General features: G+C 37.6%; 1 protein-coding gene and 1 pseudogene across 13 annotated transcripts in view; one reads left to right on the forward strand and one right to left on the reverse strand.

Moving 5' to 3' along the window:
* Positions 1–22251, forward strand: part of NF1 (neurofibromin 1) — a 298008-nt gene that overhangs the window by 99638 nt on the left and 176119 nt on the right. For all 13 annotated transcript variants that reach the window (XM_058283832.2, XM_058283828.1, XM_058283823.2 and 10 more), the window contains exons 5-11: positions 523–629; positions 3632–3699; positions 3950–4025; positions 4734–4891; positions 20112–20285; positions 20729–20851; positions 21586–21660. In XM_058283832.2, the coding sequence (XP_058139815.1) occupies positions 523–629; positions 3632–3699; positions 3950–4025; positions 4734–4891; positions 20112–20285; positions 20729–20851; positions 21586–21660 (781 nt within the window). The remainder of the gene's footprint in view (positions 1–522; positions 630–3631; positions 3700–3949; positions 4026–4733; positions 4892–20111; positions 20286–20728; positions 20852–21585; positions 21661–22251) is intronic.
* LOC139437208 (small ribosomal subunit protein eS7-like) lies at positions 11272–12513 on the reverse strand (annotated as a pseudogene).

A 22251-nucleotide genomic window follows, 5' to 3' on the forward strand; every position in this document is an offset into this window, starting at 1 on the left:
CAGAATTGACATCTTAATGATATTTAGTCTTCCAGTCTATGAATACAGAATGGGTAGACATAAGTTTTTGATGTTCAGATGTTTCCATCTTTTGATAGTGGGAGCCCCTTTAAGTGGGACTTTTGTGGGATTGACTGGGATTTTGACGTGACTCCTGTAGTTGCTAGTTTTGTGTTCAAGCTCAAGATGATTTAGGGTAATTTTTTATATCTCCTGCCCCAATCCTGGATTAAACTAATTTCCCAAGAAACCTGATCCTTTTAGTGGGAAATGTTATTTAGACATATCAGTTTGGGAGATCGGGATACTAGGGTTTTTACTGGATTATCATTGTTTCTTTCATTTTATCCCGTAAATTATGTTCATTTAGATTTTTGCAAGAAATATTGATACCCTTATTTTCATATATGTATTTACTGTGATAAGCTGTCATCATTGGGGTAAAAAGAATATATTGAATTTGCAATTTGAGGGTATCCTAAATCTTAAATTGATGAATTATTTTTGGTTTTTACTTTTTAGATTACAGGAATTGACTGTTTGTTCAGAAGATAATGTTGATGTACACGATATAGAATTGTTACAGTATATCAATGTGGATTGTGCAAAATTAAAACGACTCCTGAAGGGTAAGTTTAAATGTATGATAAATCTGAAATTAATCACTGAGTCAAAAACTAGTATTATGAATGTACTAACTATATTAATTGCGTTGAGCTAGAACATCAAAATGGATTTTATGAAATGACTGATCATACTTTTGGTCCCGGTTCAGTAATTTTTGTACCTTGAAGACAATGTAATAGAGAAGATAAGTATCTTAAATTTAGACAATGGAAAGTGTTTTGTGGTTTTTTTAGAGTAAAAAAAAAAATTCTCTCCCCCGCTCCCCCCCCCCGCCCCGTTGTCTGCTCTCTGTCCATTCGCTGTGTGTTCTTCTGTGTCTGCTTGTGTCAGCGGCACCTGGAATCTGTGTCTCGGTTTGTTGCGTCATCTTGCTGCATTGGCTCTCTGTGTATATGGTGCCATTCCTGGGCAGGATGCACTTTTCTCATGCTGGGTGGCTCTCCTTACGGGGCACACTCCTTGCACGTGGGGCTCCCCTAGTGGGGGACACCCCTGCGTGGCAGGGCACTTCTTACATGCATCAGCGCTGCATGTGGGCCAGCTCATCACATGGGTCAGGAGGTCCTGGGTTTGAACCTTGGACCTTCCATGTGGTAGGCAGACACCCTATCCATTTGGCCAAATCTGCTTCCCTCCGGGATGTACTTTAAACTCAACTATTTGACCAGCAATACAAAAAGACTTATGTGTATGGATAAATAACTTAAGGCTATGTTTCATCTATATAACCCTAATTCACAATTAATGCTTTTAGGTCCAGTCATATTAATGAAAGCATAACATTTTGTTGTATTTTCAGTTTTTGCCAGGCCTAATGCCATGCATCTTACATGCCTTATTTCATTGATCCTCACAGCAAGTGAAGTAAATCCTAGTATTATCATCCCTTACAGATGAAGAAACTGAGGGTTAAGTAACATTTCCATGGTCTTGCAGTTAGTGAGTGGCAGACTAAAGAGTGACCTGGCTCTAGAGCCCTAACATTTAATGCTGCAGTACTGTGCTTATGTGTTATGAGAGTTTTAGTGGCCATGGGAAGCAATGGAAAGGCTTTAAGGTGGGAAGTACCTTGACCAGTATTTTATTTTTGATATACCATTTTGCTTGAAATTTGTAGGATAGTATGGTAGAGGCACTTGAGACTTGGTTTTGTAGTAACATAAGAGAGAAATGAGGGCAGTGGAGATAGGAATGGTAAGAGAGAACCAATTTCATAGGTAATTAGGAAGTAGAACACATGGCATTGGAGTAAAATTCGTAGCATGTGTTGATTGATTTAGATATGAGGCTAAAGACAAGTGTCACAAAATATTACAGAGTGAGTTGGTTAAAGGAAGAAAGGGGAGGAGGCTGATGGCAGAGAAAGGGATGGCCAGTGAACAATTTCAGGTTTAATTTATACTGAGTTTGAGGTATTGGTAAGATGTCCAGCCAGAAACTTGTAGAACTGGAGGAATAAAAGGTATATATATTGGAATTGAGAACAAATTATAACATGTTTAAGATGTCATAAAAGTAAAGTTAATGAATGTGGGTAGGCAAAAAGACTAAAAAACACTGCTAAGTGTGATGTCATTATTTGGAAATCCAAAGAGAGCCAGAGCAAAGAAAGTGGGAGGGGGTACATTTTAAAACTGATTTGGAGAGCAAGTTTTGCAAGTATAGAAAAAGAAATTCACATTTAAAAGATTTAGATAATTACTTTGACTCCTCATGGACTCATTTCTATCTTAAACATATTTATATAAATACAATAAATACCTGTATCCCTTCATTAAAAGTCCATAGGGGGAATTTCTCTGCCTAGTGACTGTTACCAGTAAAATAGTTTTATAGAAAGGTCATCTTTTCTAGACATAAACCTCTTTATGACATGGACAATAAATTTATAGCAGAGGCAGTGAAAATATCCAGTGTATTTATATGGAGAAACGTTTCGTTAGCTATTTTGAACATCTTATTAGCAAATAGAGATGTGAACAGGCTTAATGCTGGAAGTATTTGATGAGTAAGGCAATTTCATATACTGTGTAGTGGGAGTAATATTTAGCCCAATCCTTTTGATAAACAGTTTGGAAAAATGTAATAAGGACCTTAATTGTACTTCTAGATATTTACTTATCTTAAAGAAATAGTCGCTAACGTAGACAAAAATTTGGATGTAAAACTATTAATATTATTTATAATACTGCTATATTGGAAATAAATGTACAGTTGGAAAATGTTTAAATAACCAGTAGTACAACCATACAGTGACTTAAATGTTGTGAGAGACATCAAAGCATACTGAAAACTGTGGCTTTGCTATCCATTTCAACCATTTTTTAGATCTGTAACCTCAGCCATGTGGTTTGGTCATCTATAATAATGTTTGTCTATAACAGTGTTCAGAGCTGTTGAAGGAATTAAACATGCCTGGCATGTTGTAATTGTCCAGGTAGTAGCTGGTATATACAGCCATCAAATATATGTATGAAGAGTTTTAAATGATAGGGAAAAAATTTGAGATACTATGTGAAGTAAAAAGAACAGGTTTGGTTTAGCCTATATATATGATTAAATATATGCTTAGGAAAAGAGAAGAAGGACAACAATTAACCAAACTATTAACTGTGATTGTCTCTAAATGGTAGAATCATGAATGACTTTTTAAATTTTCCTTAAACTGTTGGGTATTTAAAAAAATTCTACAGTCATCATGTATTTTATATTACTAAAAAGCAACTTATTAAAAGCAAAGGGAAAAACTTGACCATAGCCTTTGTTTGAAGTTCAAGGCATCTTTTATTTTTGTCTGTCTGTTTTGTTTTTGTTTTTTTTTACTCTGTCTTTAGCAGGCATAACTCTAGTGTTTAATGGTTTATGTTACCACTACATTGATAACAGATTACACTGGAATAAAAGTTTGTATGTAAAAGGAAAGTTAGTTTTGCTAGTGACTGTGAACTGTATTTGTGTTAAGTAATTAATCCTGAGCTAATTTTAAAATAATTTTTTTTTCTAGAAACCGCATTTAAATTTAAAGCCCTGAAAAAGGTTGCACAGTTAGCAGTTATAAATAGCCTGGAAAAGGTAAGTTTACAATCTCTGGTATTAAAATTTTGTTATTGCTTGGTTATAATTTTGTTGTAATTTTAGTATTTGAAACAAAAAGTCATGACTTGAGTGATAATTTTACATTAGTTTTTAGGAAGAATAATAAAAATATTTTTGTAAAGAAACTTAAGAAGTTTGTGATGTAATTGGAGCCTTATGGTATTTTATTTACTATGTTGAGAGAAGAGCACTGCTTTCAGATAAAGACCTGTTTTGTTACTTGTAGGCATTTTGGAACTGGGTAGAAAATTATCCAGATGAATTTACAAAGCTATACCAGATTCCACAGACAGATATGGCTGGTAAGGATAAGATTGAATTGTGAATTGTGTCTTTTAAACTCTTGTGGAAACAGCTGTCACTTTCTAAGAATTTTGTTATTGTTTGTAAGGTGATTTTACCTCTTCAGTTGTCAATTAATATCAAAAAGGCAATATTATTTTTCTATATTTCTATATTACCCCTAATATGTTTCCTTTGAGCAAATAGATAAAGAAGTTGAAAATGGAACTCTCATCTTTAGTTCTAGTTGCGGGTGGAATATTTGATGGCTTCATATAAAGAAGCAATTTTTTTTTAATGCTCTGAGGTGTTATTTTATATTTAGGAAGATGTAATATTCTTATTAATAATGTAAGAATTCTTGAGACACAACTGCCTGGCAGAGTTTACAGACCCTTGGGAGCTTCGGTAATTCCATTTGGGAATCTGTCCCTTTTGTGTTGCTTAGGTACTTTGTACTTTGTATAACGCTCTGCTCATTGGGACTTAACACAAGATTGGCCATTCTAAAATGTGGATTTTGCCGGGATGGATCAGGGCAGCTCTTCTAACATGCAGAAAATTGCTTGTCTACTTATCTGAATGAATTCGTGTAGTTTTAAGTAAACTGCCAAGTTTATCTTTTAATAATGTGGACTTTGGGTTTGGGTAGTGCCAGTTTTTAATTTAATGTCAGGGATTTCCTTCTCATCTAATATGCTCACTTAATATAAGCATTTTTCACATAGAGTGTGCAGAAAAACTGTTTGACTTGGTGGATGGTTTTGCTGAAAGCACCAAACGTAAAGCTGCAGTTTGGCCACTACAAATCATTCTTCTTATCTTATGTCCGGAAATAATTCAGGATATATCCAAGGATGTGGTTGATGAAAACAACATAAATAAGGTGAGGAGAGCAAAATTATTTCCATAATCATATTAATAAAACATACAACTCATTCAAAGAATGCAATCAGTGGTATTTGGTATAATCACATAGTTGTGTGTTCTTCACTTCAATCATTATTAGAGCATTTTCATTATTTCAATAAACAAAAAATGGACAAAATTCCTTACCTCTCAATCTGTTTCCCCTGCTATACATAGCTATTTCTAGCTATTCTTGCACAGTCATTTATTAAGCAGTTTTACTGAGATATATTCACATACAGTGTGATCAATCCAAAGTGTATAATCAATGACTTTTAGTATAATCACAATGTTGTACATTCACCATCTCAAAAATTTTAGGACGATTCCCTTACTCCAGAAAGAAAGACTCCACACCCCTTAGCATTCCTTCCCCAGCCCTACATAGCCACTCTATTCTAATTTCATCTTTATAAATTGATTTATGTTTACATTTTATATAAATGAAATCATACAATATGTAGTACTCTGCTTCTGGTCTCCTTCACTTAGTATAATGTGGGTTTTTTTTGTCTAATATTAACGTTTTGTAGTATTGATTAAAAAAGGAAATTGATTTGCCAGTTTTAAATCTCTAACCTTTAGCTTCCTCATTTGTAAAACGAACTTAATACTAGTACCAACTTCAGAGGTTTGTTGTGAAGATTAAATAATATGATATGTATTAAGTGCCTAAAAAAAAGTATTTCCATAATCAGTTATAGATGTAAAGCAATTTATTTTACTTAAGGAGATTATTATTTTAGGCCTAGCATTCTTTAAGCACAATATTCCATTTCTAATTATAATCATTTTAGGTCTTTTGGTTTACTGGCCTTAGCAGAGACCTACTTGTACATAATTTTATTTGGAGGAAGAATAACACCCATTGATTAAAGATTTGAAACAATCCCTTAGATTCATTATTTTAAAGAGAAGACTAGATTTTACTACAGAAAACTGTTACTTATGGTAGTGTTAATCAATTTCTCTAATAATCACTGCAAGGGTTGCCTTACAAAGATTGTCCTACTGGACGTCATCATTTGTATGGGGTGTTATTTTATGTCCATTTGGTGCTACTGAAATTGTCTAGTAACTCACTTTAGGTATTTTATAACAATGTAAAAAAAAATAAGAGCTGGGTATAATTTTTTATTTGAATTTCAGTTTGCTGTTCATTTTGCTAATACTGTTTTCTTTTTTTCACTTTGGGAGAAATATTGTTAGTTGACTAAACATGAAATTGGCTCCTGAATAACTTTCCTGGGGTTACAGGTGTTCAAAATCAGTTGATGTTTCAAAATTTGGTGGAATTTTTGGATGGAAAGTATTCATTGATGGGTAAATAAATGAATTAGGTAATCCTTGAGAGTCTGATTCTGTGGTACTTTATGTAGGTCTGTGGCTCAACTTTTATATTTGAAGGTACCTTTTTTCATGTTAGATTTATTTTTGGAGCCCTTTAAAATAATAGTTGTTTTTTTAGTTTCTATTTATTAGGAAAATGGAAATAGGTAGAAAGCTACTATAAATTCAGTAGTACCTGTAAGAGAATTTATATTTTAATAATCACATTATATCTTTTCAGGTGTTTCTTGGCCATTTGTGTATCTTATGTGGCTTGTTCATTTTTCCATTGAATTGTTCACCTTTTATTGTTTGTAGGGTGTGTGTGTGTACTTTTGATTTCTTTTTAAATGTTACGGGTAGTTTTTGCTATTTAGATGTTCAAAATTTGTAGATAGTCTTGTACTTTTTGGCTCCTACCTTTTTTAGTCAGACTTTTTTCCTCCCCAAGATTTTGTCTCTTGAGACACAATTCACATGCCATAAAATCCATACTTGGGAAGCGGATTTGGCTCAACTGATAGAGCATCCACCTACCACATGGGAGGTGCAAGGTTCAAACTCAGGGCCTCCCGACCCGTGTGATGAGCTGGCCCATGTACACTGCTGATGCATACAAGGAGTGCCATGCCACGCAGGGGTGTCCCCCGTGTAGGGGAGCCCCACACACAAGGAGTGTGCCCTGTAAGAAGAGCTGCCCAACGTGCAAAAAGTGCAGCCTGCCTAGGACTGGCGCCACACACACAGGTGACGCAGCAAGATGACAACAAACCAAGACACAGATTCCGGGCCGCTGACACAAGTGGACACAGAAGAACACACCGCGAGTGGACAGAGAGCAGACAACTGGGGGGGCCGGTGGGGAAGGGGAGAGAAATTAATAAAAAATTTAAAAATCCATACTTCATTGGTTTTTAAATATATCACAAAGTTGTTAAACCATCACCAGTATCTATAACAGGGGTTCTTAATCAGGGGTCCAGTGCTTGAAGTGAAATTAAAAAAAAAAACAAAACCATTATTCTTGTGGGAGTGTGTTGGTGTGGGTGTGATCAATTTATTAAATAATACACAGTATAGTGTGGACTTAGTGAGGGGTCCGTTTTCACCTGACAGGCAGTGGGGTCCATGGAAGGTTGAGAACCCCTGATCTATATGCTACAGAACATTTCCATCATCCCACAGAGAAACCCCATACCTGTTTCCTCAAACCCAGTCCCTGACAATCGTTAATCAACTTTTGGTTTTAATGGATTTGTCTCTTCTAGACACTTCCTATAAGAGAACTCACAATGTTTGTATGATTTTTGTGCTTGGCACTTCCCAAGATTTTTTTTTTTTAGGAGTTACTGGATATTGAACCCAGGACCTCTCATGGGAAGCAGGCGCTCAACCACTGAGCTACATGTACTCCCCAGTGAGAGTTGGTTCTTTATGTCTGTTTGATTTGTTTTTAGGAGGTACCAGGAATCAAACCCCAAACCTCATGCATGGGAAGCAGACCCTCAACCCCTTAAGCTATATCCACTCCCCACCCCCAAGATTTTTTTTTTTAAGATTTTTTTTTTAATTTCTCTCCCCTTTCCCCCCCCACCCCGGTTGTCTGTTCTCTGTGTCTATTTGCTGTGCCGCCTTCTTTGTCTGCTTCTGTTGTTGTCAGCGGCACAGGAATCTGTGTTTCTTTTGGTTGTGTCATCTTGCCGTGTCAGCTCTCCGTGTGTGCGGCACCATTCCTGGGCAGGCTGCACTTTCTTGCGCGCTGGGCAGCCCTCCTTACCGGGTGCACTCCTTGCGCGTGGGGCTCCCCTACGCGGGGGACACCCCTGTGAGGCACAGCACTCCTTGCGCACATCAGCACTGCGTGTGGACCAGCTGCACACGGGTCAAGGAGGCCTGGCCAGCTGCACACGGGTCGAGGAGGCCCGGGGTTTGAACCAAGGACCTCCCATGTGGTAGACAGACACTCTAACCACTTGGCCAAGTTCGCCGCCCCATAATTTTTGAAATATGCTTTCATAATTTCTCTACTACTTTTCTAGGTTGAAATATTTAGATCTTTAAATCTTTCTGGGTTTTAAAAGTTTTTTTTTTCATGTATTCCCACTTTTCTAGTTTCATACCCTCTGAGATAACCAGGTTTAATAACTGGTATGTATTCTTCCATTCATTTCTGCTTGCTTGTACAAACATTCAGATGAGAATACAATACATACATAAAGTGGTGTTATATTTTATATTATATTTTAAAATGAAAACATTTTACATACCTTTTTCTGCATCTTGCTTTATTTACCTGAGTATATCTTATCTTTTCCACAAAATAATAGAGATCTAACACATTCATTTTTATTATTTCACAATATTCTTTTACACTAATGAGCCTCATTTATTCAGTCATTTCACTTTGAATGGGTGTATATTCAGATTGATTTCAGTTTCTCCCCCGCCCCCCGTTGTCTGCTTTCTGTGTCCATTCGCTGTGTATTCCTCTGTCCTTATCAGCGCTATCGGGAATCTGTGTTTCTTTTTGTTGTGTCATCTTGCTGTGTCAGGTCTCCATGTGTGTGGCGCCATTCTTGGGCAGGCTGCACTTTCTTTTGCAGTGGGCGCCTCTCCTTATGGGGCATGCGTGGGGCTCCCCTATGTGGGGGACACCACTGCATGGCAGGACATTCCTTGCGTGCATCAGCCCTGCGCATGGGCCAGCTCCACACAGGTCAGGGAGGCCCGGGGTTTGAACCATGGACCTCCCATGTGGTAGGCAGACACCCTATCCATTGGGCCAAGTCCACTTCCCACAAGTAATCCTTAAGGAAATATCTTTGAGCATATATTCTTGTTAATTGTTGCTCTTAGTTCTATAGACTAGAATCCCAAAATGAGGACTTCTCTGTCAAGGGCATTTGTGTTTAAACATGTTAATAGTTATTCTTAGATTGTATGTCCTAGTGTTTTTGTAGCAGGTCACAGGTTTTTCAGTCTTTTTGATTTTTGCAAGACAGGGTGAAAAATGGTAGGTCAGTTATATTTTTAAATTCCTTGGGTTCAGGATCATTTTATGTTTCTTAGCCATTTGCATGTTTTCTTTTGAATAGTGTGTTTATTTTCTTTACCCATTTTTCTATTATGTTGTTTTCTATTGTCTTAGTGATTTGTGAGACTTTTTTTATATTAAGAGTGGTAATCCTTTATTTTTAGTTTGATGTAAATATTTTCCAGTCCATTGTTTCTTTTTTTTTTTTTTTTTAAAGATTTATTTTTATTTAATTCCCCTCCCCTCCCCCTGTTGTCTGTTTTCTGTGTCTTTTTGCTGCGTCTTGTTTCTTTGTCCGCTTCTGTTGTTGTCAGTGGCACGGGAAGTGTGGGCGGCGCCATTCCTGGGCAGGCTGCTCCCTCCTTCGCGCTGAGCGGCTCTCCTTACAGGTGCACTCCTTGCGCGTGGGGCTCCCCTACGCGGGGGACACCCCTGTGTGGCAGGGCACTCCTTGCGCGCATTAGCACTGCGCATGAACCACGGACCTCCCATGTGGTAGACGGAGGCCCTAACCACTGGGCCAAAGTCCGTTTCCCCATTGTTTCTTTTGACTATAGATCTTTTTTAGATGATATGTTTTAGAAGTACAAAAAATGTAACCACCATGCATACTCCTATTAATATTTTGATGTATTGCCTGTCTTTTTCCTATTTGTGTATGGTTTTAAAAATTGTACAAGTAATATTTGCATAAATTCTCTTTTGAAAAATTACAGATAGCTGAAGTCTCCTTTGACTTCACTAATTCTGTTTTCTTTCCTTCTTCCCCATGGACAATCACTGTCAAGTTAGAAGTCTCTTCTAGTTTTTATATTTTCCTGAGAGAAAGAGGGATGGATGGATGGGTGGGTGGATTGGTGGATAAATGGATAGAAACTTTAGTTCAGTGGTCCTTTAGGCCAGTGACTCAGCTTCACCTGGAAATTGTTAGAAATACATATTCTTAGGCCCCACCCTAAAACTGCTGAACCAGTTTCTCTGGAGATGGGGCCCAGCCAGGAGGCTGTTCTTAGCAAGTCCTCCAAGTGATTCTGATGCATACTAAAGTTTGAGAACCATTGTTTATCTAGGTCATTGTCTTAAACTGCTATATATTGTTCCCTCATTTGAATATACCATATTCTTAATCCCTTGTTATTGAGCAGTTATGTTGCTTTTTTAAAAAAAAAATTAATAAAGAGTAAAAGTAACTTTAAAAATACTTGAACTCTGGTTTAAGAATTGAGTTATATTCAGATAATTTCTGTGATATTTACATTAAATCCAGAACTAAACTATATTTAGAGACTTGTACTCTAATTATGTCCATATTTCAGGTTTGAAGTAAATTTGTTGATTCTTGGTAAATGGTTTGGGTGGCTACTTAATAAGGCATCTACTGCTTCAACCTTCCAGGTAATAGAATGTTAATTTAACATTATACATAATTACTGTTGAAAGTAGCTAATTATTCAAACACTCTTACTTATTCTAACTTAATGATATGAATTTGGGAGCTATGAGTCCTTTTTATGGCCTGGAATAATTTAAGTAATAGACATTATCTAATTAGATAGAACTTAATTTAAAAATCATCACGGTTTGGGGACCTGACATTTTTCTTTGACCTTTGGTTATTTTTTTTCTTTGTAGAGAAGTTTTAGATTTACAGAAAACTACACAGAAAGTACAGATTTCCATGTAACCCTCCTCCACACACACAGATAGTTTCCCCTATTATTAACAGTTTATATTAGTGTGGTACATTTGTTACAATTGATGAACCAATATTGAAGCATTGCTACCAACAAAATTTATAGTTTACATTATGGTTTACACTTTGTGCTGTACAGTTGTATAGGCTTTGACAAATTGACCTTTGCTTTTATCCTTAATTTTAAAAGAAAGTAATAAATTAACATGATGAAAGTATTCACGGTATATGATCAGTGGTAAATAAGCTGTCTTCTCACCTCTGACCTTCAGTCTTATACTTTTCTTTCCAGAGTCATGTGCTATAACTGGTTTCTTATGGCTGTTCCCAGAACTAACCTATGTATCTGTTGTCTTTTTTTTTCCTTAACTGAGAATGATACTTTAGTCATTGCAGCTTTCAAGTGAAACTCTGGAGATTCAAATTTAACATCCTTGCCAGTGAGATCCTTATATACACCAGAAAATGTTTCAACCTTGTCTTCTATATTGTTCTGTTGTGTTTTGTCCAAATGAATTTTTATAAACCAGCCACCATCCAGTTTTACATGGATTCTCTTGCCCACAATTTCACTTGGAAAGGCAAAGTCTTCATGGATTGCATCTTGCACATCCGTTAGAATATAACCCCTGGGATGCTTTTACCTATTTTTTGTATGGCTCTTTTTGAGTTGGCTTAGGCAGAATTCTCCGAGCAGTAAAGACAACATGCTGGGAAACGGATGTGGCTCAAGCAGTTGGGCTCCCAGCTACCATATAGGGTGTCCAGAGTTCGATGCCCAGGGCCTCCTGGTGAAGGCAAGCTGGCCCACGTGGAGTGCCTGCCCACGCGGGAGTGTCACCACGCACAGGAGTGCCAGCCGATGTGGAAAGCTGGCGCAGCAGGATGATACAACTAAAAGAGACACAGAGGAGAGAGAATAAGAGACGCAGCAGATTAGGGAGCTGAGGTGGCATAAGAGAATGATCCCCTCTCTTCCACTCCGGAAGGTCCCAGGATTGGTTTCCCGAACCGCCTAATGAGAATACAAGCAGACACAGAAGAACACACAGTGAATGGACACAGAGAGCAGACAACGGGGAGGAGAAATAAATAAATAAAATCTTTATTAAAAAAGAAAAAGACAACGTGCTTTCCACTAAACTTTTTCTCCAGTTCACTTACCATCCAGACTTGCATTTTCTGGAAAGACTTCAGTTGAGGAATGTTCGGGGAACAAAGTTTATAATAGCCTTCTGACTACCACCAACTTTAATTTCCTTGGCTGCTTTTACATTCAGCTCCCTTAACTGAACCTTTAGGTCTGAGTTCATCTCCAGCTCAAGAAGAGCCTTAGAAATGCCAGACTCAAATTCCTCTGGCTTTTCACCATTGGTCTTCACAGTCTTTGGGCTGGAACTGAACATGACCTTTTTCTGGTGGAGTGCCAGCCTTGCAAGAACTCTGTTGTCTTTTTTAAAATGATAAATCATTGATCAACCTTTTTTTTTTTTTTTTTTTTTTTTTTTTAGGTCTTTTATGCTTATTGATCTGTTTAGTTTTTCTGCCTCTTATAAAGTCACTTTTGCTAGTTTATTCTTTTTTTGGGAAATATACTTTCCAATTTTATCCCTGCAGAGTTTTATATATATCTAAGAATATTTTATACTGTCTGTGTTTATTGCTCTAATTCATTTCTAATATTTCTTCTTTCTTCATGTTTATTAGGGTTTACCTATTATATCGGTCTTTAAAAACTAGCATTTTGAAATTATTGGTTTTTTAGAATTTAAAATTTTCTGTTTCATTCATTTTAGTTTCTGTTTTATTTCATTTTTTTTCTTGAGGTGATGACTTAGTTCATCTATTTTTTTTTTAATTGTAAAAGTATCTTTAACACTTTGAATTTTCCTAGCGGTAGTCATAGGTGCTTTTTTTCAATTAAAAAAATTTTATTGGAATATATCATTCATACATGAACATACATAAACAATAAGTGTATAGTAAAAGTTGTGAACTTACAAAGCAAACATGCATAACATCATATAGTGGTCCCATACATCAACTCACCACCAATACCTTGCATTGTTATGAGACATTTGTTACATATTATGAAAGAAAAATCATCAAAATTTTACTATTAACTATGTCCATATCTTACATTTGGTGTATTTTTCCCCCAACCCACACTTATTATTTTTCTTTTATATAATTTTATTATACAAGTTGTGAACTTACAAAACAATCATGCATGTGTGTAGAATTCCCATACAACACTCCTTTATTAACATCACATCATGGTGGAACATTTGTTGCAGATTATGAGATAATATGATCAGACTGTTACCACCAACCTTGGTCCATAGCGTACATTTGGCTTACTTTTTCCATACTCCCCCATTATCAACACAGTACCTCTTTGGCATAGATGCATAAATATTATAGTATTGCTGTTAACCACAGTCCATTGTGACTCCAGTTGTATTTTCCCCATGCTTCTCCACATTCCTACTACCCTGCAGTAGTGATGTATATCTGCTCTAGCTCACAGAAGGACACTCTTGCATCTGTCCCATCAACCACAATTCTCATCCACCTCTGGGTTCACTGTGCTATTCAGTCTCTAGCTTTCTTTCACTTGACATTTTCATTCCTAGACTATCCTTTCCAGGCACATTCCCATTTAAAAACCAACTGTTACTCACTATAATGTGTTATCATAAACTATACATTTCCACACTTTTACGGTAAAGTTAATTAAAACTTCTACACATGCTAAGTACCAGTAATTCTTTTCAGCTCTCCTCTTATCTCCTATAAGAATCCACCACCTACTACTAGGTCTTAAAGATGTTATCCTACATTTTCTTTTAGAACTTTATGATTCTTGCTTTTATATTTAGGTGTTTGATCCATTTTTAGTTAATTTTTGTATAAGATGTGAGCTGGGGATCCTTTTTCTTTCCTTTGGCTATGGATATCAAGTTCTCCCAGCACACTTGCTGAATGGACTGTTCTGCCCGAGCCGGGTGGGTTTGATAGGCTTGTCAAAAATCATTTAACCATAGATGTGAGGGTCTGTTTCTGAACCATCAGTTTGGGTCCATTGGTCTATGTGTCTATCTTTATGCCAGTACCCTGGTGTTTTTACCACTGTAGCTAGATAATATAGTTTAAGTCTGGAAGTGAGAGTCCTGCAACTTCATTTTCCTTTTTAAGATGTTTCTGGCTATTTGGGACCCCTTACCCTTCCAAATAAATTTGATAATTGTGTTTTCCATTTGTTTAAAAAAGGCCAGTGGAATTTTTATTGGGATTGTATTGAATCTATATATCAATTTGGGTAGAATTGACACTTAATGTTATTTAGTCTTCTAATTCATAAGCATGGAATGTTCTTCCAATTATTTAGGTATTTTTTGGTTTCTTTTAACAATGAATTGTAGTTTTCTGAATACAAAGTGCTTAACATCTTGGATAAATTTATTCCTAAATATTTGTTTATTTTAGTCATGATTGTAAATCGAGTTTCCCCCCTGACTTCCCCCTCAGATTGCTCATTACTGGTGTCTTTTTCAGACTGTTTCATCTGATATAACTACTCTAGCTTTTTTTGTTTGGTTACTGCATGCATGGAATACCTTTTTCCAGCCTTTCACTTTCAATCTATTGGTATCCTTGGGTCTAAGGAGAGTCCCTTGCAGACATCCTATAGATGGCTCATATTTTCTTATCCATTCTGCCAGTCTGTGTCATTTGATTGGGGAGTTAGCCATTAACATTCACTGTTATTACTGTAAAGGCTGTTTTTTTTTTTTCTTCCCCTCCCCTGCCCTGCTGTTTTTGCTGTCTGCGTTCATTCACTGTGTGATCTTCTGTATCCATTTCTCTTTCTGTCTTCTCTTCTTGTCTTTCTCCTCTAGGATTCTCTGATGTGGAGAGAGGTTCCCTGTCAATTTTGCCACCTTAGTTCCTGGTCTCTCTTGTGCTTCACCTTAACTCTCCTCTTCGTCTTTCTTTTATTGCATTATCATCTTGCTGTATGACTCACTTGCATGGGCACTGGCTTACCATGTGGGCATTCAGCTAACTGCTTAGGCACCTGGTATGCAGGCACTTGCCACAAAGGCACTCACGTGGGCACTTGGCTCGCCATGCGGGCACCCACATGGGCACTCGGCTTGCTGCACAGGCATGCTTTCTCCTTTTTCTCCAAGAGGCCCCAGGGATAGAACTCGGGCCCTCCCATGTGGTAGGCAGAGGCCTTATTTGCGCCACATCCACTTCCCAAAGGCTGTTCTTAATTCACCCATTTTGATCTTTTGGTTTTATCTGTCATATTTTATTTTCACCACACTTTTGAGGCTTTTTGTTACTCTTACTGATATAATCTTTATTTCTAGACTCTTTTCCAAGCCTTCCTCTCCTGTCTTTTATTTTCTGACTGTAGCACACCATTTAGATTTCCAGCAAGACCATGTCTCCTTGTTATAAACTCTTTCTGTTTCTGTTTTTTGTGGATATTCTAAAATCACCTTCATTTTTTGAAAGACAATCTTGCTGGATATAAGATTCTTGGCTGGAAGTTTTTTCTCCTACAGTATCTTAAATATATCATACCACTGTCTTCTTGCCTCCATGGTTTCTGATGAGAAATCAACATTTAGTCTTATTGGCTATCCCTTATATGTTATACATTGCTTTTCTCTTGATGCTCTCAGAATTCTCTCCATGTCTTTGGCAAATGACATTCTGATGAGTATGTGTCTCAGAGCTGGTCTATTCAGATTTATTCGAGTGGGAGTACATTGTGCTTCTTGGACATACATATCTATGTCTTTCAATAGGGTTGGGAAATTTTCTACCATTATTTCTTCAGATATTCCTTCTGCCCCTTTTCCCTTCTCTTCTCCTTTGGGGCCCCCCTGACACATATGTTTGCACATCTCTTGCTGTCATTTAGTTCCCTGAGACCTTGTTCAATTTTTTCCATTCTTCGTCTTTTCTTTCGTATGTTCACTTTCAGAGGCAAGATCTTCAAGCTCACTAATTCTTTCTTCTGCTTCCTCATATCTTCTGTTATGTGACTCCAGTGTATTTTAAATTTTATTTAATGTGCCTTCCATGCCCGTAAGATCTGCTTTTTAAAAAATGATTGCTTTCAGATTCTTCTTTGTGGTCACCCAATGTCTTCTTAATATTCTTGATCTTTTTAGCCATCACATTGAATTTATTAAGGAGATTTGTTTAAACATCTATGATTAGTTGTCTCAACTCCTTTATGTCAACTGGAGACTTATCTTGCTCCTTTAACTGGACCATATCTTCCTGTGTCTTGGTGTGGATTGTAATTTTTTGTTGATGTTCTGGAATCTGGCTTACTAGATGTATTTTTTCTGGGTGCAGTTTTTCTATTTAGTTTAGGCCTTTCTAGCCCTGTCTCCCTTGCTAGTGGTGTAGTAGGAGCTGAGGATGTAGTTGGTGCTGTAATCTGTGGAGGATGAAACTGCCCCCATTACCCTAAGAACCAGTGAAGTTTCTCCCACTTTTCTCTTTTGCCAGAGGTAGGGACAGAGCCACAGCCATGTGTAATAATCCAAGTCACGCAGGCCAAGACCATCTGTAGTTGCCTGGAAGACTGATGAAACTTCATGCCCTTCCTCCCCTTCCTAGGGCGGGGATGGAGCTGCAGGTTTGGACAGCAATCTATGCCATGCAGGACCAAAATGATCATGTTGCCCAGGTAGACTTCTGACTGTTCAGGCTGTTCTGACCAAATATACCTACAGTTACCCAGAGAGGCTGGTGCAGGTCCCACCAGCTTCCTCCCTGCCAGAGGAGCCCAGCTGGGGTGGAAAGAAGCCAGCTCCTATTGTCACTGTGATTTTCAGTCAGCCCAACTTCCCCTTATGCTGGGAGCAGAGTCAAAATGGCAGCTACCAGCCTCTTTCCAACTTGGACAGGTTAAACTTTAGCTGTTCTTTTGACTATACTTCAGCCAGCCAAATTTACTGATCAGTAGCTGAAATCTGTGGCCAACTGTGTCTTCCTCCCCCGTTTTTGGGAAATGGAGCTTCCAACTCCAGCTACAGAATAGCTCCTTAGGCAGCTTGTGCCTCCAAAGTAGAATGTGCACCAGCTTCCATAGCGTGAACTGCAGTTTCCCAGAGAGGCTTCTGCCTGTTGTCCCAGCTTCCTCCCTTCTGGAGGTTGTGCTGGGGCTTAGGCTAGAACTGCAATCCAATCTGGGTGGAAAGAAGCCAGTACCTACTGTCACTGTGATTTTCAGTCAGCCTCACTTCCCCTCGTGCTGGGGGCCAAGTTGAAATTCCACAGACTATCTCCTGAAGCGGCTTGCACTGCCAGTGGAAGATGGGCACTGGCCTCTGAGGTGTGGTGTGCCCTACTCCTGAATCTTCTATGCAGATGGACAGTCTCCTCCCTCCATTCTTTAGAGGATGTTGCAGGATGCCCTTCTGGTCTCCTGGAGCCCCTCTAAAGAGGTGCTTAGATAGGTCTGGGTGTAACCCTGTAGCATAGCTGACTCTTGGAACTCCTTACTCTGCCACCATCTTGCTGGTTTTCCTGTAGTCCTAGGTTTTTAAAAAAGATTTATTTTATTTATTCCCCCCTCTTCCCCCTGCCCATAGTTTTGCGCTCGCTCTCTGCTCTCTGTGTATTTCTCTGTGTCTGTTTGTCTTCTCTTTAGGCGACACTGGGAACCAATCCTGGGATCTTCCGAAGTAGGAGAGAGGCTGTCAATCTTTTGTGCCACCTCAGCTCCCTGGTCTGCTACTTCTCTTATTGACTCTTCTCTGTGTCTCTCTTTGTTACATCATCTTGCTGCACCAGCTCTCTGCACAAGCCAGCTTTCCTGCACGGGCCAGCTCTCCTGCACAGGCCAGCACTTGTGCATGGGTTAGCCCTCCACATTGGCCAGCTCTCTGCTCAGGCCAGCTCTCTGCTCAGGCCAGCTCGCCTTTCAGAATAGAACCCTGGACCTCTTCTATATGGCAGACGAAATCCCAATTGCTTGAACTACATCTGTTTCCCCAGTCACAGGTTTTTATATGAAGGGTTTTTGTTTTTATTAATTTCTAATTAATCTCTAATTTATCTTACTTAGAAAGGTGATATACTTGATTTAGAGAAGTGTTTTATAGTTTCCAAATAGTTTTTTTGGTTATATTTTAATTTTTCATTTAATTATGATACATATTTGTTAGAACAAAAGTATTTCCATTGTCATAAGAATATAATGCATATTCATTTTGTAGAGCACAATTTTATGAAGACAGTTATTTAAAGCTACTGTCTGGACTACCTTGTAGGTGGCTTTAGATATTTGCTTTATTGGTTTGCTGTGGGGATATGCTTGGTTTTGCTGACTGGGCTGTGCAAGTTCTGGCAGTGTAGCATATCTCCTCCCAGGCTTGGGTTATCACACTTTGCTCCTTATTATAAGCAAGTAAGGAAATAAATAAAAAATAAATAAAAAGAACCCTCAACAAAGCACACAACAAGGCTTTTATTTATATCATCCTAGACTTCAGACCATATGTGAAAAGTGGCTCTCTTTTTCAGTTTCTGCAGTTGAAACTAATTTTTATCCCAACAATTGTTCATTGCATTAGCTAGGGTAGGTAGTATAATGACTCTAACACAATAGAACTTTATTATGCTTATGAAATCATATTGAACAGCTAAACTAAACAGGTCTGCAGGACAACACTCCTCTTTGTATTTTCTTAGGTCCTGGCTGGCAAAGACTGCTGTCTTCAATCCATGGCTTCTATGGTGGTTGTCTCCATTTTGTCAGCCTAAGGGAAATATATCACATAGGAAAGCATGTTGGAGGTTTTTATGGGCCAGGCCTGGGAATGGTCTATATCACTTTCATTCTCATTCCATTGGCTAGAACTCAGTCATATGGCCACATCTAACTCGAGAAAAACTGGGAAATATAATATAGATATGTCTCTTGGAACAAGAGGTAAAAATGGAATTCAAGGAATAAGGTAGTGATATGAGAGAGAGGGACTCAGTGATTGTTTAGGCTGCTCTCTCCCTTGAATTCCAGTTATTTCTTTTTGAATGAAAAGTTATATACTAAGAATACATGTTTATTGGGAGAGTAATACAGGTTATATGAGTTTTAGGAATTCAGATGGAGTTTAGGTGGTAAGAAAAATTTTACAAAAGAGACGTAGAACCTTAGTTGAGTTTGAAATAAGACTAGAATTAGGTAAGAGAAAGAGTGTTCTTCAAGGCGGGGTAATCAGAGATACAGAAGTGACAGTTTTGAATGTATGTTCAGGGAAGTTAGAGAATTCAAGAGTCAGGCAAACAATGATAAGAAATGAAGATGAGCATACAGGTCTGAGTAATTTGGAAGACTGCCAGCCAGTCTGAGTTTAAACTTAATCTAAAGAATTAAGCTATGAAGAAGGATCCAAAGTTTGAGAATAGGGATGAGCTGTGTGAAGTGGTCTTTTTGGCTAATGATATTTCCTTTCCAAAATGGCAGGTGGTTCAGAGGAACCATGAGTTTAGCTTTTGACGTGTGTGTACGTTTGAGAATACATATAGACAGAGATGTGAGATTTTCATTTATGAGAAAAGCCAAGGGAGAAAGTTAAAGATTTATTTGTGAGCTGCAAAGAGGGGTTGAGATCACAAGAATAGATACATTGTTTTTCCAGGAACCGAATTTAGAGCAACAAAAACAGCTTTGGATGCATCCTTAATTAGAAGGCTGAAGTGTGAATATAGCCTGGGGAGTTAGATATGGTTGGAATAGTTTGATATAGACTAGAACCAGGACAGTAAAAGGTTTAAGAATGAAAGATAACTTTCAAAAAGAGCATATGATTAGTTGATCTGAATGTTGAAAAATCAACTACCTTGTTTGGCAAAGGCTGTTTCTTACATTATGTAGTAATTCAACCAAGAAACTGGAGAACAGATTATGGCTATTGATTTTGGGAGGGGGGTTGAGAAAGAGTTAAATGTGACAACTATTTAAATTATGAAAATGAAAACTGCAAATATCACTTATTTATTATTTATAGTATAATTAATGGAGGTAGATAATTTGTTCCTTTATTAGATAAATCTGAGAAATTGCTTATTCTATCTTATTGCTTTGTTTGAATTCTGTAGAAGTTGTTTCTGGACAGTTTACGAAAAGCACTTGCTGGCCATGGAGGAAGTAGGCAGCTGACAGAAAGTGCTGCAATTGCTTGTGTCAAATTGTGTAAAGCAAGTACTTACATCAATTGGGAAGATAATTCTGTCATTTTCTTGCTAGTTCAGTCTATGGTGGTTGATCTTAAGGTAAGATGCTTGTTCTCTACCAAAAACTTTAAGAAAAGTAAATGAAAAATAAACTTCTGGTATCATCATTATGTTTAAGATCGTTGCTAACAAAGTTCTGAATCTTCTTTGATAAACTCTTAGGGCCTGCTTTTGTTTTTACTATATTTGTCAGCCTAAACACATTGACTTTGAATCTGAAGAAAATGCAGAATTCACCGGTTTTCTTAAATTAGCATAAGTATACAGACTTGGGTTTAAATAATATAGAAATTAAGGCCTGAAAGGAATCATGTGGTAGAGTAGGAATTCTATTAGCCTACAATATTGGTGTGGTACTTCTTATTGCAACTAAATGTTAAGGCCATCTCTTTGTGGATGATGTGTTGATATTATTAAATATTAGTAAATAGAATACTGCATGACTGTTTGAAGGCTTTTGTTTTCTCTTGGGATTTTTGCAGAATTTGCTTTTTAATCCAAGTAAACCATTTTCAAGAGGCAGTCAACCTGCAGACGTGGATCTAATGATTGACTGCCTGGTTTCTTGCTTTCGAATAAGTCCTCACAACAACCAACACTTTAAGGTGAGAGCATTGTTTTTTATCAAAGTATTTTTACTAATACTGTTATCCTTAATAAATGTAAAAGACTAGGAAGATTTATAGTTATACCTTCATCAATATTCCTCAAAGGGAAACGGATGTACCTCAACCAATTGGGCTCCTGTCTACCATATAGGAGGTACAGGGTTCAATGCCGAGGGCCTCCTGGTGAGGGCAAGCTTGCCCACACAGCGAACTGGCCCATGTGGAGTGCCAGCCCATGCAGGGAATGTCACTCTGCGCAGGAGTGGTGCCCTGCATGGAAATACTGTCCCGCACAAGAAAGCCGCCACCCACAGGAGTGCCAGCTGACATGGAGAGGGGGCGTGGCAAGAGACATAGAGAAGAGAAAATAAGAAGACGTAGCAGAATAGGGAGCAGAGGTTGTGCAAGAGAGTAATCAGAGGTTGTGCAAGAGAGTAATCGCCTCTCTCCTACTCTGGAAGGTGTCAGGATCGGTTCCCAGAGCCGCCTAATAAGAATACAAGCAGACACAGAAGAATACACAGCAAATGGACACAGAGAGCAGGCAGTGGCGGGGAGGGGCATAAATAAAAAGAAATCTTTAAAAAAATTTTTTTCTCAAGGGTTTTAATTTCAAGACCTTGAAAAATTATTGTTTTTTAAAAACTTGCATTTTGGTGTTCCTTTTGTCCTCTTTGTGTGACTAAATATTTCTTAGAGAAATAGTCTACTATTTTTTCTTCCTTCTGTAGATCTGCCTGGCTCAGAATTCTCCTTCTACATTTCACTATGTGCTGGTAAATTCACTCCATCGAATCATCACCAATGTAAGTCTAAAAGGTATTGCTAAATTGTTTCTAAAATTATTTCTTTTTTTTCCCTTTTCTTCTTTGTTTTTGTTTTTTGGGGTTTTTTTTTAAAGAAAGAGACTTGGTTTAAAAAAAGGTTCTGATCTTAGATGTGTGGTTTAAGAAAATTTCTCAGATGGTTATATCTGGTAATCTGATATACAATTGTATTTTTCAAACTGGACCTGAGGTCCCTTGTTACATGAAGGTGAAGTTAATAGAATCCTTTGGAAAGATTAAACCTGAAGCATTTTATTTAAACCAAAAGCCATTGAAAACAATGCCACTAAAAAGAATTTAACATTTTCATTCCTAAGCTCTTCACAGATTGTTTTTATACTTTTAGCCCTTTCCCAGCATTGGATACATTCTGACTTGTCATCTTACCACTTAGGTTAGAAGTAATAGTATTTTATGTTATAGCCCAGTATGGTACATTTGCAAAATGGTGAGACTATATTTGATTGTATTTTTGATTCTTCCTTAAACAAAATGAAATAGTAACACATTTAAAAAAGATGTGTTCACATGAAGGAAAAACGTGTCAGACAAAACTAGTATACTCACTGA

This window comes from Dasypus novemcinctus, chromosome 21, assembly GCF_030445035.2.
Source record: "Dasypus novemcinctus isolate mDasNov1 chromosome 21, mDasNov1.1.hap2, whole genome shotgun sequence".
Classification (NCBI taxonomy): domain Eukaryota; kingdom Metazoa; phylum Chordata; class Mammalia; order Cingulata; family Dasypodidae; genus Dasypus; species Dasypus novemcinctus.